The 17,421-nt window shown below is 48.2% G+C and overlaps 1 protein-coding gene across 4 annotated transcripts in view; it reads right to left on the bottom strand.

Annotated features, from left to right (window-relative positions):
* Positions 1 to 17,421, bottom strand: part of PRDM15 (PR/SET domain 15) — a 1,394,990-nt gene that overhangs the window by 1,251,397 nt on the left and 126,172 nt on the right. For all 4 annotated transcript variants that reach the window (XM_069636031.1, XM_069636033.1, XM_069636034.1 and 1 more), the window contains exons 3-4: positions 7,933 to 8,026; positions 7,286 to 7,439 (exon numbers count right to left, since the gene is read on the bottom strand). In XM_069636031.1, the coding sequence (XP_069492132.1) occupies positions 7,286 to 7,439; positions 7,933 to 8,026 (248 nt within the window). The remainder of the gene's footprint in view (positions 1 to 7,285; positions 7,440 to 7,932; positions 8,027 to 17,421) is intronic.

The raw sequence follows: 17,421 nt of genomic DNA, 5'->3' as shown, positions 1-17,421 counted from the left end.
ACAGTTTAATAAACACCCTTGAACTGAGATCACTTGTGTGTGTCTTTTCTGTTGCCACCATGAGTTCCATACAGTCCACATTTCATTCCTGGCTCCTCACATGTTATAGGTGTCAAAAAAGCAGGCTAGAGGAAGCCCATAGTACCCCACTAGCAGAGATACAGCAAAACACTGGAACCACAACCATAGAGGTGATTCAACAAGGAGATGACGGAACAAGTTACTTACCTGTAACTGTTGTTCTCCAGCATGGGTCTGGCATGGATTCACATGCTCATGAATATTCCCCGTCGTCAGGCTGGGAATCCTCGGTAAAGAAAAAACCAGTATCAATTTCGTTTCTGATCTGTCTTTCGTAGCAATAACCAATCACTGGTCTCTGCGTCATACTGACCACAGCCAATGACTGCCCTCTACCTAAGCACCGCCTCTGGCAGCCATCTTCAGATTTGGAAGCACGTGAAGTGGCAGTATGACCAAGTGAAGAGCCGCAGAGGGGTAGGCGGGAGGGTTCGCATGTGAATCCATGCCAGACCCATGCTGGAGAACAACAGTTACAGGTAAGTAACTTGTTCCTTCTCCAGCATGGGGTCTGGCATGGATTCACATGCTCATGAATAAAGAATACATAGCAGTACACACATGCACAACCACGGGAGGTGGCAAAGGCTCAACATTAAGCATTACATCAAACTCAACATTAAGCATCTTACCTCCTCACCAGGCTCACCTCAGGCGAACAGGTTGCGCAGCACTGCTTGGCCGACCCTGGACTCCTCCCTGGAATCCCGATCGACGCAGTAGAATTTCGTGAAGGTGTGCGTGGACCTCCACGTAGCAGCCCTGCATATGTCCAGCAGGGGCACACCAGAAAGGAACGCCGTGGTAGCTGCGATCGCTCTGGTGGAATGGGCTCTCGGACGGCCAGGCAGCGGTCGGTTTGCCAACCGATGACAGTACATGATACAGCCGGAGAGCCATCTGGAAATGGAAGCCTTCGAGAGAGCCTTCCCCTGATTGACAGGTCCAAAGTTCACAAAGAGTTGAGACGTCTTCCGAAAACACTTTGTGCGGTCCACGTAGAACTTCAGCGCTCTAGCCACATCCAGCGAGTGCAAAGTCCTCTCAGCCGGCGACGAAGGCGACGGGAAGAACACAGGCAACACCAAGGGTTCGTTGAGATGAAAGTCCGACGGTACCTTGGGCATGAAGGAGGGGTGCGTCCTGAGCACTACCCTCGTGTCGTGAAAAGTCAAGTACGGGGCCTTGCAGGAAAGGGCCTGGATCTCTCCCACCCGTCGTGCGGAGGTGATGGCCACAAGAAACGCTGTTTTCCACGACAGAAACTTCAACGGGGCCGAGTACAGAGGCTCGAACGGAGGTCCCATGAGCTTGGTCAGCACCACGTTGGGCTCCCACGCCGGGGCCGGCGCCTTCACCGGCGGGAACGATCTGAACAGTCCCTTCATGAACTCTTTCACCAGACGATGAGACCACAGGGAGGTCCGGCCCGTGGTTCTGGTGTATCGGGAGATCGCAGCAAGATGCATCTTGATGGACGCGTGTGCCAGTCCAGCTTTGGCCAGTGTCAGCAGGTACGGCAGTACCTGGGGAGCCGTAATCCGTAGAGGGTTAATCTTCTGTGCGTGGCACCAGACAGAGAACCTCTTCCATTTGTGTCCGTAGCATTTAAGAGTCGACGACGCCCTGGCCTTTGCAAGAACCTCTCTGCAGTCGGCCGGTATGTCGTATCCTCCAAACTCTAGCGCTGCAGGAGCCAGGCCGGCAAGTTCAGCGATTTCGGGTCGTGGTGGAGGGTGGCGCATCCTTCCCTGGAGAGTAGATCCGCGTCCACCGGCAGCTTGATTGGTGGGGACGCTGACAAGTCCAGAAGGTCCGGGAACCATATCTGCCTCGGCCACGCAGGTGCGACGAGGATCATCCTGCACCGTGACCTCTTGAGCTGGTTGACGAGCCGGATTAGCAGTGGCAAAGGAGGGAACCCGTAGAGGAACAGGCCCTCCCAGGGGAACGAGAAAGCATCGCCCATGCTCCTCGCCTGGGGAAACCTGCTGGCGAACCTCCGGCACTTGGAGTTCGTCGCCGTCGTGAACAGGTCGATCTGGGGTGTGCCCCACCGTCGGAAGAGGCGATCCACTAGATCCTGCCGTAGTTCCCACTCGTGGCACGAGCGCAGCTCCCTGCTAAGTGAGTCGGCGATGGTGTTTTTTATCCCTGCCAGATGAAACGGCACCAGAAACATCCTTTGGGCGACTGCCCAATGCCACAGGTCCTGCGCCTCCTTGGACAGTGCTGGGGTCCTGGTTCCGCCCTGTTTCCTGATGTAAAACATGGTGGTGGTGTTGTCGGTGAAGATCCTCACCACCTTGCCCTTGAGGGACGGAAGGAAGGACCTGAGGGCCCAGAACACTGCACGGAGCTCCAGTACGTTGATATGGAGGGACTTCTCCGTCGGGAGCCAGAGGCCTCTCGCGTGCAGATTTTCGGTGTGCGCTCCCCACCCTTCCAGGGAGGCATCCGCGGTCACTGTCTCCTGGTGGTCTGGGGTCTGGAAGTCCATGCCCGCCGTCAGATGCGCGCGGGTGCCCCACCACCGGACCGCTCGGCGGAAACTCTCGTCGAGTGTGATCCTCTCCTCGAAGCCGCCTGTCATTTGGATCCACCGCGCGTCCAGGAACTCCTGCAACGGGCGCATCCGGAGCCTGCACATGGGAATGAGGTAGATGCAAGAAGACATCATTCCGAGGAGGGACTTGATGGACCTCACCTTGGCCGCGTCGGAAACCAACATCCGCTGTACCTTGCCCAGGATGGACCTGGTCCTTTCCTCCGACGGGGAGGCCAGAAGGGACACTGTGTCGAGCTTCGCTCCCAGAAACAGTGCGTTTTGCGCGGGTACCAGGTGGGACTTGGCGTAGTTCACGGAGAATCCCAGGTCCGTGAGAAATTGGACGGTCCTTGCCGTGTGCTCCACGGCGAGCTCCCTCGTCTTGGCTCGGATGAGCCAGTCATCCAGGTAGGGGTAGACGTGGATCCCCTCGCGGCGCAGCTGCGCCGCCACCAGTGCAAGGCACTTGGTGAATACCCTGGGTGCCGACCGTAGTCCGAAGGGGAGGGCTTTGAACTGGTAGGGACGCCCTTGGACCACAAACCTGAGGAATTTTCGGTGCCCCTTTAGGATGGGAATGTGGAAGTAGGCATCCTCCAAATCCAACGACGACAGGAAGTCTCCTTCCTCCAGCTGCCCCAGGACGGGCTGGAGGGTGACCATCCGAAACTTCTGCGCCTTGATGAACTTGTTCAGACGTCGCAGGTCTAGGATGGGGCGCCATCCTCCCGTCTTCTTCTTCACGAGGAAGTATCTCGAGTAAACTCCGGAGCCCCGAAGCCTCTTTGGGACGAGTTCGATGACGCCCTTCCTGAGCATCGCCTTTACCTCCAGGAGAAGCTGAGGGATGTGAAGCTCTTTCCTGGCCACGGGGGGGACGCGCGGGCACCTTCTTTGAAACTCGAGCGCGTGGCCCCGGGCTAAGGCATCCAGCACCCAACGGTCGGTGGAGATGGACTCCCACACGCTGACGAAGCTCGCCAGTCGGCCTCCCACCGTGGTGCTTCGGTGGGGGCCCAACCCCACGGTCGGTTCAATCCTGTTTCGATGAGGCTTTGCCGCCTTGACCTCCTTGGCGACGACGGCGGGGTCCGCCAGACTTGCCTCGTCCTCTGTAGGCCTCCTGAGACGACGAGCGGGCCGCTTGACGGTAGGTGGAGAAACCGCCGCCGGAACCTTTGGAGGCGCCCTTGCCTCCGCTGCTCCGAAAGGGCGTCTGTCGTTGCTGCAGAACCCCAAGGGCCCGGGCCGTCTCAGTGTCCGTTTTAATGGCCTGAAGGGAATCGTCCACTGTTTTCCCAAACAGGTTGTTCCCATCGAACGGTATGTCCAGGACTCTGGTCTGTACGTCTTGACGGAAGTCCGTAGCCTTGAGCCATCCACGCCGCCTAAGGCACACGCCGTCGCCCAACTGGCGAAACCCAGTGTCGGCGATGTCCGTCGCAATAGTGATGGCGTGGTCCGACGCCACCTCGCCTTCCTGTAGGATCTCCAGGGCATCCGCCCTCTTGTCGTCCGGTAGGAAGTCCAGCAGGGGAGCTAGTTTGTACCATAGCTCCCTGTCATAGCGGGCCACGATAGCCAAGGCGTTGGCCGCTTTAATCGTCGTCGCTGCAGACGAGATGACCCTGCGTCCCATAGCGTCCAATTTCATTCCCTCGCCGTCCGGTGGGGAAGTCGATGTGGAGGCCGCACCCCCCCCCCGCTTTCTTCCTGGCCGCCGCGGAGACGACGGAGTCCGGGGTAGGCTGCGCCCGGAGGCACAGGGGGGCCGCGTCCGGGACCCGGTACTTCTTCTCGTACCGGTCTCTTCTAGCCGGCATCGTGGAAGGGTTCTTGAGGAGGGCGAGGCCCTCATCCCAAATGTCGTCCAGTAAAGGCACCGCCAGGACCGTCTTCCTCTTGGCCTTGCGCCGTTGATAAAGGAATCCTTCCTTTTTCTTCTCCTTAGGGCAGAGTTGGAAAAGCTCGGATGCCCTGGCGATCATGGAGTGGAACGATCCAATCTCGTCGGGCGGAGAAACCCTGGTGGGAGGCGACGACGGTAGATCCTCGTCGTATACCTCGTCGTCCGTACCCGTCGCTGCCGTGTCAGTCCCCGTATCATCCCCTCGGGAGGACGGGGAGGAGGGCTGGACGGGGCGCGACGGCTGAAAAGGAGGTGGAGGGTGAATCCTTCTTTTCTTGGGTGGGGGAGCACCAGAAGGTCCCGGTTCAGGATCCCCCGACGGGAGAGGTTCCTCCGTCGGCAACGGTAGTCTCGTCCTTATCTCTGAACATAAGGACTGTATAGCCAACAAAATGGCCGCCGAGTTGTCTTGCGGCACTGGCAGAGGGGAATCCGACAGGCAATCAGGAGCCCCGTCGGCACCCTCGACGATGTCGTCGTCACCTGCGTCGGGATCCATCCCGACGGGCCGGTCTTCTTCCACGTCAAGGCCGTGGCTTAAGACCTCAATCAGCTCTTCCTCTGAAGCTGAGGCCGAATCTACGACGACGCCCTGCCCCCCCTTTTTCTTCCCCGCCGGGGGTTTCACGGGGGTCCTATCGATGGGCACAAAAGAGGACTCCCTCCGAGGTGGCAGGGAGACTCTGAGCCCCGAGGTCGCCACCACTGGTGTAGCCTCCACAGGCTGAGCCAGGGCCGCCGCGACAGTATCGATAGAGGGCTTGGCCGGATGGATTAAGGCCTTCACCACCTTAGGTGCGCTCACCGCCTTATCCTTGGGGGGGGGACACTGCCTCGCTCCCCCTCCGATGGGGCCTTCGAGCTCGACCGGGGCCTCTCCAGGAGCTTCGCCGGGTGCTCGCCCTTCCTCTTACCCGACCCAGAGCGTTGGCTCGTGGCTGAAGGTGCCGGGGAGGGTGCGCCCTGCCTGGCGCCCGTAGAGCCCGACCGTTCGGCGCTCCCGGTGCCAGCGGACTCGCGGTGCTTGGCCTTGTGTTGGACCCCCGTCACCGGGGCGTCCTCAAAGGTCTTAGAAGACCGCTCGGATTTCTTCCTCTTCTTCTCGCCTGACGGGCTCTTCCCTTCCAGCCAGTTGGCGAGACGTTGATGGCGGTCCTTCATGGTCCGCTCCGACATATTGCAGCAAAACGCACAGTCCTTCTCCACGTGCGTCTTGTCCTCATGTAAGCAGTAGAGACAAAAGGAGTGTTCGTCCTCCTTAAAGACGTTCTGCAGCTGGCATCCAGGGCAGATCCTGAACAGCTTTCCGGGCGTCGAGCTTCCCTTCTCCTGGGCCATGTCCGGGCCTGAGAAACTTCTGGAGTCCTCCAAAAGCGTAGCTCGACGAGATCTTCACCCTTGAGGGGCGCAGACGAATCCGACACGGGTCCCCGTTGATCGGATGGAGAGTCGGAGCTTGAGGCTCTTTTGACCGAAAAAAACGAAGTTTTTTTGAGAAAAAATGAGAAAAAATAGCACTAACGCTCGAGAGCAATAGCACGAGGATCCCAACACATGAACGTGCGGTAAAAATCTGAAGATGGCTGCCAGAGGCGGTGCTTAGGTAGAGGGCAGTCACTGGCTGTGGTCAGTATGACGCAGAGACCAGTGATTGGTTATTGCTACGAAAGACAGATCAGAAACGAAACTGATACTGGTTTTTTCTTTACCGAGGATTCCCAGCCTGACGACGGGGAATATTCATGAGCATGTGAATCCATGAGCATGTGAATCCATGCCAGACCCATGCTGGAGAAATGTAATTTCTTGTCTGGCAGTCTTCACTTATATACCTCGAACTGCCTAGAAGTCTCCAAGCATCCTGTAGGCTTGGTTGGAGTTCAAAGTCATTTCAATTAAGACATGCAATCAGGACAAACGGATATCATCTTGGAAGATTTGACCTAACAGCAATCTAATGATGCAGATCAAATACCCCAAAACACCTGCAATTAAGCCAAGCTGTAGATCTGATAAGCAGGGGCACATCTGAAATGCTGATGCCAGCAGCATCAGCATTTTAGATGTTCACACTCTCACAAAGTCCTCCGTAACAGGTTCCCTTCAACACATTTGCCCTCAGGGCCCTGCTCTGTGAAAACGTGGTTAAATCTAACTGTGAGACACAGGGATGTCAGGCAGAATAGAAAATGCAGAAGTCTCACATTCTTGGCTGTTATGACATTCTTTTCCTGCTCCAAGTATGTACTAGGTGACAATGGTTGTTCTCTGCTGTGTCATTGAAGCGCATGTATATGCAGCACATTAGTGCAGAAAAGGGACTAGAGCTGCATTCCAGATAGCAGCGCATATCTTTGAGGTTAGAAATGTAAGCAGGATTTTCTCCATTTTCATAGAAAATCAATGAAAGGATGTTACCACTGTAGAGAAAATAATAAAATCTGCTTAGGAGACCACTACTGCCTTAATAAGAAAAATCAATAATCGCTTCATAACTCATTAGGGTATATATCATATAGGTATACAATAAGTGGTCTACATGTACCCTTACAGTTGGCTATTGCCTGATGTATTTAGTGTTTCCTCTGTAGGCATCAAGTGAGAGCACTAGAACCCAAATCACTTGGATGTTCTGCTATCTCATCTATGTAGACTACCTTCACTTTCAGTGAGGCTGAAAAGATGCTTGCATGTTTAGGATAGGAATGCTAGACACATCATTGGATCATGCACGTGGTATAACATACCTTCAAAGGAAAAGGCACCTCCATCTCTAATTTTGATACTCTTTTGGATTCGAAGGGGCCAAACTGGGTACGTTTTATCAGCTGAGTCACAGCAAATACACCTTCAATCCCATCGTCAAGGAATTTGATCTCCAGATTCGAAGGCAAGGACGACCTAGGATTTGACCGAAATAGAAATGAAATGGACATTAAAGTCACCTTACCTGGGTCCCCGATGTTTATCCCGGGACCCCGTGGTGAATAGTGTACTTAGTGTATAAAGAGAAACCCAATACACCATTACATCCCACATTGCTAATGAGGTTGGGAGAACGATAAGGGAACAAAGAAAGTGTGTAAGATACAAGTTAACTCGCTTTCTCACGGAAAAATGAAACCAATTATATATTGGCTGGGGAAACAGTGATAAAATTAGCCTGGTCAACTATTTAAACATCCTGCATTTGGCTAAAGATAACTGAACCCCTAAACAAGCATAATTGAAAATGTCAGATATTCATGAAATCAAAAAGTCATGATACTACAAACATATTTACAAAGCACTAGCAAGTAGTTGAGAGGGGGGGAAAAACCTTGGGTGACTGGGTCACCAGATAGTGGAGGTCAGATTTCCACATGCACCACTATATACCCCAAAATGCCCTTACCTTGCTCTGGTTTGTACAAAGGAGTCTTGCACGGTTATCACTGGACCCAGTTCTGGACACTCCGAATCATGATACTGGCCACAATCGTCACACCCTGGGGTTATCAACAGAAACAAAATTAATGCCACAGCCAAGGGGGATGGGGTGGGCAGAGAAGAGCTGCTAAAGAAGTACTTGACAGGAGTGGACAGGAAGGAAGGAGGTAGTTCAGGAAAGCAGGCAGGGCTAGTGTGCAGGGAAGAAGTTGGGAGGAAAGCAGGCAAAGATAAAATGGCAAATGCTGATCAAGAGACAACTCAATCGGGTACATTATAAGGAATCTTTTTCTCCAAAAGCGCAGGGGTGGGGAAGGAAAGAACTCTGGATTTTAATAAATGATATAGGGAGACGCAGTTTCACCGTCTTCCTGGGTTGGGGTTTCGGGCAGATCTCTTCAGCTTTCCACTCTACAGTCTCTAGGTGCAGATTTGCTTGGGGCGTTCCTGTATACTCTACAAAGTCTTTCCCTATTGTGGGAAATTCACAGGGTCACAGTTAAGTCCCAGGAGGGGGGGGAGGTTGGATGTCACAGGCTAAAACTTTGCTTCAGGGTAGTTTCTTGCCTCAGGTCTGTTGATCTGGATGAAGCAAGGTACCCAGTGCAGCAGAGTATGGGCGATTGATTGAAAGACCCAATGCTAGGGTCCTGTCTATCTAAGTGGCCTCGAGACACAGCTGGTCCTACTCTTATCGTCACTCCACCTCCTACCTGGGTTCCACCCCTTCAGATTGGGGACTCATACTTAAGCCAATTATTCTCCTTCTACTCTGATAGTGCCCCTTCCCAACTGTGCCTCCTTCCACCAAATCCTACTGAAGCTACTTGGATTCCTTACGCTCCCACTTTTTCCTCTTTGCAAAATCTGTACACTTCCTTGGACTGTTCCACCACCTCTGATACAATGTTAAACGCCTCCTCAATCCCCCTTCCTTTAATCAACCATTGTTCACAAATAAATCAACTTCCTACCTAAATTCCTCACCTTCCTCCAATAGTTCTCCAGTCTTAAACTTCAATTCTCCAAGCTCCTCCAATATACGCCCGACTCTTTTCCGTAGCTCTCCAAACACATTGGATGTTCCCTTTAACATCTATTCTCCACTAAACTTACTCAAAAACATCTTCTCCAATGGATTTCCCAACCACCTTCCTCACCTCTGCATCAATTCCCGTTGATGATTTTCCCTCCTTACTCAACTCACTTCTAACCTTGTCGGAGGATTTCTCCCACTCTACCTTCTCCTTCCACCACCCTCTGGTCCTCCAGTTTCTCCACTCGTACAGCTCAAAATGTTGCTTCTTATGCATGTTTTTCACAGGTATGACTGCATTCCAAATGTGTCTCTTTTGGGTCCACAGATCCTGTGCTAGGTCTGCAGATTCTATTGACCTTACATAGGTATACATTTTGTATGTTTGCCTTAAAGGGAGCAGCAGCCTCCTTGGAGTTTAGTCCTCAAAACACAGAATGGGAGGGGAGAATGGGAGGGGTTATGGGTGATGTGTTCCATGAGCGCCTAACTCCAGCTAAGCCATGGTACTCCAAAGGATCCCTAGTAGATCACCCCAGGGGCCTCCAACCAGAAGCTTAGAGGGGTCTCCAGACCGAAGAACCAATGCACTGCTAACTTCCAGGACCAAGCGGGGGACTTTGTCACACAAGGAACAAGAAGGAAGGAGCTAGAGTACAAAATGAAGCATGCCTAACCAGGAAATCTCCAATAAATAAATCTGATACCTACAGACAAGATAGCCAAGTTCCTTTGTGACTCTCACCTCCTGTGACCATCTATTCCATTATGAAGAGGTGAGGTTGGAGTGAAGAGAGCTCCACATCCTTTGATGCTCATCATGACATAGGAGAAGTGAAGTTCTTTTGTTAAGTGTCTATATAGCTCCTTATGATTTCTACAGCGCTTTCCCCCAAAATTAAATATTGTGAGGGCTGAAGATGCAGGTGATTAACGATTTCTATTAAGGGCTGGACTCTGAACTTACACTCACCACGCCATAATACTCCAACTGCTAAGAGAAACAGCAAAATTCCTACAGCCCACTGAATACAACAGGAGAGGTGCTACAAAATCCCTTCCAGGAATACAAAATGTAGATTACCCGAGCGGTTTACATATTCCAAATCAACCTACCCCAGCCAAACAATGAACAAGCAACTACTACAACAAAATAGTATTCATTGCAGTCACCTGAACAGAAACAAGTAAGAAAACAAATTGACCATCTCGCGATGGCACATTTGACACCATGTTGGCCTGAATTTATCTCTGATACATTGTTACCTGCTGGACACAGCCTTCCAAGATGCTGTTTCACTACAAGATGGCTTCTTGTCATTAAGCGAAAGATTGGTGGAGCAGATTGACACCCGTTGCCCCATTAATTGAGTGGTTCACCCATCCCAAATCCTGGTTCCCATTCCATTGCGGTTAAACAAGGCAGGCGTCCAACCTCATGTCCACCAATGTTATGGAGGACGGGCTCCTTAATGTTTTTGTGCTTCAAAACCATGCCAACCACCTGTAAATCTGCTCCACCAATATCATTTTTATTATATATATGGTGGACACTCCAAGAGTACTGCATTGATATGTCAAAACACTATAGTATTCAGGCCATCCAGCAAGGGTTCCTTGCACTTCCCCCACCACCCCAACCCCATCACAGATGGCTCAAAAAATATCCCTAAGCACTGAGATGGTTCAGGGATTTTAATTAAGGATTCAATGGGCCATAGGGAGAGGGAGAATTGATATATCAATAATTCTATGCATGATGACCAAAAAGGCAGCATGCCTTCTCTATCTGAGCTCCCTCAGGGAGTTCCTAACTGTCTCAACTCTATCCAAGGGTTAGTCGACTAATAGGGTAATTTGCGGGGTCTTACAAACACTCTTCTCGATTTCTGTCTCCTTAGTATCTTGACCTTGCACTACTCTCCCTCTCACTTCCTGGCGTTCTCTCACTACTCTCCTCGTGCCAACTCCATTCTCCTTCACTCTTGTTCTAGGCCTCACCACCACCCGTTGATGGTGCTACTTCCTCCCCGATTCTACTACTCCCTCCTCCACACTACAACTAGCACTCCACCCACCTGTCCTCTCCACCACTCATACAAACACTTCACATACACGCCCTACGCTTTCTCCACAAGCCACACTTGTTACTCTCCTGTACACACACTCACAAAACAGTACTTATACAGGGGACTATCAATATACGGAAAAAAAACATCAAATCCTTCCCTCCAACATTGGGCATGGAAAAAAATCAACAGGCTTTTGTATGCACATGATATTATCTTAATTGACCAAACCATGATAGGTCTGCAAAGAAAATTGGACAACCTATACGAATACCTGAAACTCGATCTTGAGATCAACACAAAAAGTGATGAGTCTTGAAAAAACAACAAGGCGTAAAGACAAAGGGTCCTGGGTGCTAGCGAAAGAACGATTGGAAAAAGTCAAAACCTTTAAGTACCCGAGGGTCACCATCAGTAATAACGCTCAAGAAACATCCATGCTAGAAACCTTGAGATCAAAAAACAAAAGTTTAACAAATCAGACAATCTTGTTAGACAAAAAATGTGGGCGTTTTTCTTTAAAAGCGACACTGACTTTTTACACATCCAAAGTGGTTCCTCACTAGTCTATAGAGCTGAAGCCATGCCGGCTATTCCATACACTATCTAAAACAAACTCGAAGGTCTGTTTTTGAGAAAATTGCTGGCCTTGCCCGCTTGTATCCCGGGGGCATCCATTCGAAGAGAATTAAGCATAACTTCTCTTAAAGGAACTTTGGACCTCAATGACTTGATGTTGTACAGGAAAATTCGATCATACAAACAAAAAGTCTACCAGCACATTCATGAAGAAATTAAAAGAACTAACAAAATGCTTCTAAACTGGGCTAACAAAAACTCAGCCCTACAGGAAGAAATCGGTAGCACGGAGGAAGAACTCCAGACAAACCCGTCGAAAACGGCAAAAAAACACTGTTGCAAAACTTTGGAGAAGGCTGCAAGTTATAAGCTCACGTCACATCTACCGATTTACGCTAAAAAATTGAACGAACATCTAGACTTCTTGGTTAAGTTACCAAATACAAGGATTCAATCAATTTTTATGCGAGAGAGGATAAACACCTAAAAAACAAATGAAATTCTGGGGATGGGTCAGAAACAAAAGCAAAGAAAGCTTGTGTCGCTTCTGTGAGGAGCCAAATAGAACAGAAACTTTGAAACACCCGATCCTCACTTGCCCTGGGCTATCCTCGATTCGAAGGACCCACCTAAGCCATCTTCAGACTCATTTTTGTAGCCTGGATGAAGATTACTGGTGGACATACTTAATGAATGGGGCAAATAGAAGACCAGTGATCACCGTGGGGAACTTCCTGGAGAGTCTAGATCTAGAAAAACTAGCAACGAAGGGGCCTTAATCCAATAGAAGGAACATAGAATAACCAAGCTAACCAAAAATTGTAAAGTCTGGTAAAACACAGTTAAATAAAAAAAAAAAATAATAATAATAATAAATAAAAAATAAAACAGTACCACTTACTAACCACCACCTCACCTGCTCTAGGAATCGCCTCCCCACTCCGCCCCTCTTTCTTCCTCCTAGTGGTTTCTCGGCCTGCCAGCTTCTCCGCCGACCTCACCCAAACAACCCACAGCTTCCTACTTCCTACTCCTCTTTATGCCTGCTGCCCACCCCCCGCCCCCGCCATTGGCTTACCTTCCCTTTCTTCCACACCCAAGAGGTTGCAAAATCAGTAAAATTGTAAAATAGCGGACTACGTTGTGCCCTTTTTCAGTGCGGGGCTGCAACAGAATAGTGATTGCGCCAGTGTTCATGTATTAGTTCTGGGATTCTCTACGGTAATTGCAGTTTGTTTGGGGATCAGAGTCACAGTGTTTAGTCCCGGATGGTCTAGGGAGCGAACTGCTGGCTGCAAGAGTTTGCCGCAGGATAATTGCACGGGATCTCTCACAGCCGCCTAGTTGCTGACATGCTGATTTCCCATCGCCCTGCTGGGTCTCTGGTGGCGGAACTCTGGCAGCACCGAATACGATCATGTACGTTGAGTCTCGAAAAATCAGAAAGCCTGATGAGCATCTTGTTTATGAGGCATGGTGCCAGGCAAAGCATGCTGGCACAAGGATGTGGAGGGGTGTTCCATCCCCTCTTGACAAGACTAGGACGCTTGCCTTATCGCACACTTCCATCCTGTCTTGTAACTTCTCCTCTGCCTGTTCACTTGTTAACTGAAAGTAGCATGACAGAAAACCTGCATTTGTTTATTATCAGCTTGATGCTTCCCTTTGAATGTAAATGGCTGCTAAGCCAAGAACCATCATCTCAGTATGCAAGGATTCAGATCTTTCTTTGCAAGCCACCCACACTAGTGGAGCATAGACAATCACCAACCTGAATTCCCAGCCGGTTAGATAATAGTGCAAGCTACAGGAAGCTCTTGGATGGCAAGACACTCCAGTTCTATTATAGCGTAGACTTTGTCGGGAATGGCTTGATGCCATGACAAAGGATTGTGTTTTCTTCTCCCTCTTCTACTTGCGGTAACACTGCAATGAGGCAGATAGTGCAAGCATCCATAAGGAGGATGAACTCCCATGAGGTCTGACATTATATGCATCGGGCTCTGACAGAAGAGTCTCTTCACTTGATCAAAGGCGTCTTGGGCCAACTTGTACCATTTGATGACATTGGGGTGGCTTTTCTCCAAATGTCTGTTAAAAGAACTGGTCTTCTTTGAAAGGTTTAGTATAAACTGACAGTGGTAACCAAACAGGCCCCAAAAAGCTCAAATGTCCTTTGTAACAGGTCGCGGAACCTTTTGGCCAGTTTTTATCTTTATCTGTTAATGAAACACTTGATCGTTCTCAACTTGAAAACCCTAGTATTTGATGCTGTTCCGGGTGAGATGGCATTTGGTAGGTTTGGTGGTTAAGTGGGCTTTCCTTAACTGATCACAGAAGTCCATCAGGTGTTGCATATGCTGCTCCAACGTATAAATATAGATGGCGAGGTTATTCAAGTGCGCTGCTGCAAAGGCTTGACAGAGAACCAAGACCCATTCATTAGCTTATGGAATGTGGCCATAACATAATGAAGCCAGAAAAAGGTAAGACAGTAAACTGAAACAATGTTTCGAAGTGCAAAAGGTTTCTTTAGGTTTGGCCTCTTCGTCGAAAAGCACCTGCCAGTACCCTCTAGTTAGGTCCAAAGTAGAAAGGAACTTGGCTGCACCCAATCACTAGTCGATTTTTGGCATTGCATATGCATCAAATGTAGATATTTCATCAAGATGTCGAAAGTAGATATTTATTATATTTTGACTTATTACAAACCTTTCAAAGAAAACATTACATGATACCTTACATTTCAAAATACAAATTACAATTAAAATTAGCCGGTCAGATAGCACAGCGAGTAGAGCGTTCGCTTTGACATCCGTGCAGAGCCTGCTGACACAGGTTCGAATCCCGGCAGGGCCAAACTCAGCCTTTCATCCTTCCGAGGTCGATAAACGAGCACCACACACTGTGGGAAATAAGCAGCGCTCAGATACCCGAGGGTTCATAGCACGATATAAATGCCCAAACAACAAAACAAACAGGAATATAAAAAACAGTAACTTCTCATCTGAGAGTTACAACACAAATAATAGTAGAGTGCATAAAAAAAATAGTACTAACAATTCATAGGTAAATAACAGTAAAGGGCATGAGTTTGTTCACAGACTAATAAAAAGCATAGAATAGTACGAGGTTCATGTGCAAATAGCAGTTAAGTGCATACGTTTGTTTACTGATGCCATATTCTCTCTTATAATAATAATAATAATAATACTCAAGTACGATATAACAGTGGAAACACATTCATTAAAAATGTAATTACTGCCTAAGTTAAAGACAATGGTTCCTTGTAGTAAAATGACACAGAAATCATCAGGGTTTAAGTGATTAAAATCCTGAATAAACCATGCAAAGCAAATCTTGCGTTCTAAAACAAGCGCAGGGCAAGTAATGCCTCACGGATTCAATCTCAGTAGAACATTTACAGAATCTGCAAGACATAACAGTCTGTGAGCTTTGCCTGAATCCCTAGAATCTCTTTAGTAGGCAAAATAATTAATCTAAATTTTAATAAATGATGCCACCTATTAGGACAGTGGAACAAAAGTGTCCTACATGCATCTCTTTTTTTGCACCAATCAGAGAGCCAGTACCTTCTTTTAATTCAATTTGGGTTACTAATTAAGAAGTCCTAACTAGGGGTTTTAGAATGCAGATGTTCCTTACAATAACCCTGCCCACTCCCTTAAACTTGAATTTGCAGAGTCTTTGGACAAATAATCAGCCAAAGAATCCAGGATTTTCCTGTATAGCGAAAGTGTCTTCCAGATTACAACGGCCTCCATAAATATAAGGCCAAATTCAAATCGGATTACCTGGCCTTGGCCCCCCTTTGGGAGGCTTCATACATTTTTCCAGTAGATAGCCTAAGTCTGGTCCGTTGACTTATGATCTACTTTCCCCAAAATCTCTACTTTACATAATTTTAAAAGGGGTATCAGGATTAAAACCCATATTTCTTATGCAGTCATTTAGCTTGAATTGCTAGAGTTCTTACCTCACTGCATAGTCTTTCTTGAATACTTTTTTGTATGAACCATCTCCTGGAAGACGTAACTCAGATAGGTCATCTTATCTACTCTTTTTCACTGTTTAAATACCATGTGAAATTTAAATTCTTCTTTTTCCTTGTTCTCAGGATTAGGATCTTAGTTTCAGTGGTGTTAATTTCCAGTGTATTACAGTGTATATAGCGCTGTAGGTCCCATAGCTGTCTGTGCAGCCCAATAGGACAGCAGTCTGAGAGTACAAGATCATCTGCATATGCCAGCCAGGAGACCGGCTGTGCTCCCAAGCATGGTGGAAAGGATCTGGCCTCACAAAATGCAGAGCTTATATCCAAAATATATAAATTAAAAAGAAATGGTGCTAAAACTGACCCGTCTTGGGCTCCTTGCAGCTTTAATACAAGTAGTCATCTGTCCTTCCATGTTAAGACGAAACCTGGAGACTGGTATCTGAGTGCAGATGTTTCAGAATTGACTCTAACGTCCCAGGGCAACCCCAGTTCATCACATCATTTTGTCCCATAATCTAGTACGATAGACTGTCAAAGGCCATTGTCAAATCAACAAAGGCCAGATACAGGGGCAATCTTTTTTTAGCAAAGCTATCTTGAATTAGAGACAGAATTCAACCATTCAAGTCAGTGCTGAGCCCTTTCCTAAAAATGGACTACCCAAACTCACACCTACCAGGGAGTTCTGCCCTGAATTGCAATTGCCTTAATATCACAGCAAAACATTTAAAGCAATGGGGCAATAATTTTTAGGCTCGCTCTTGTCGCCTTTTTTAAAAATCGGTACTAAATAAAATACTAGTAGGGGGGAGCCGTGCGAGTAAGAATAATTTGCTCAAATAGAACAAAAGGCACACCCATAGATCAGGATTTTATTTTAATGTTAAGTTGGATATCCCGTCAGAGCCTGGGGCTCTGGAGGGTTTGATATGGTAGATCATTTCTAGTATATCCTCCTTTGAAAATTCATGTTCCAATCTAATGGAATCAAGGAGTCAAATGAGGCAAAATACCCTTCTACCTGTGCATAAACTCTTTTTTAAAATGCTCCACCCATTTATTCTCAGCCACAGAGTTTGAAAGCATATAAGCTTGTCCGCCCAGGTCAACTTTTATTAACTTCAATGTATTTGTGTTTGGATGAAAGGGCTGTAACATGCATTCAGAGTCTTTCTGCACCAATTGGTGTTTTTCAAATCTAAGCCAGTTTTAATATTTTAAAACTGGGCTCTTTTTTTAATGGTACATTGCCTCTTACACAGGCAGTGCCCTGTGCCCTCCAATTTCTTGTTGAAGACTGTTTTTCTTGTCATATACCTGTGCAGCAATTTTAATAAAGTCAGCAAAGACATCAATGAGATTAGAAGGTTCAAATAACGCATCTAAGTCAAGTTTCCATAGTTCCTCAACTTAGAGAGAAGCTGCAGTTTCAAATGTTGAGCATTTCTCGGATACCATGAAACCTATTTCCTTTACCATTTACTGTCAGAGTCTCTCTATGACAAATTCAGGCAGACCCTTTCTTTTTTTTTTTTAACCTGACATTCCAAGCGCAAAGCCAATGATCACTACAGGCATTGGAAATCCTGGGGAATGATGTACAGCAGGTAGGGAAGGTAGCAAACCTAATCCAAGGTGGCGAACCAAGTATGAGGGGGAACCTCTGCCTGAAGCCTACCGTTTAATATATCAAAATCCCAGGAGGTTATAACCAAATTTCTCCCCTCTCCCTCAGTGGATTCACGGGGCTAC

The sequence above is a fragment of the Ambystoma mexicanum genome, chromosome 7p, assembly GCF_040938575.1.
Source record: "Ambystoma mexicanum isolate Mex_15411 chromosome 7p, UKY_AmexF1_1, whole genome shotgun sequence".
Taxonomy (NCBI): Eukaryota; Metazoa; Chordata; class Amphibia; order Caudata; family Ambystomatidae; genus Ambystoma; species Ambystoma mexicanum.
Note: the sequence above shows the minus strand (reverse complement) of the source record. Positions and strands in the feature narration are given on the sequence as shown.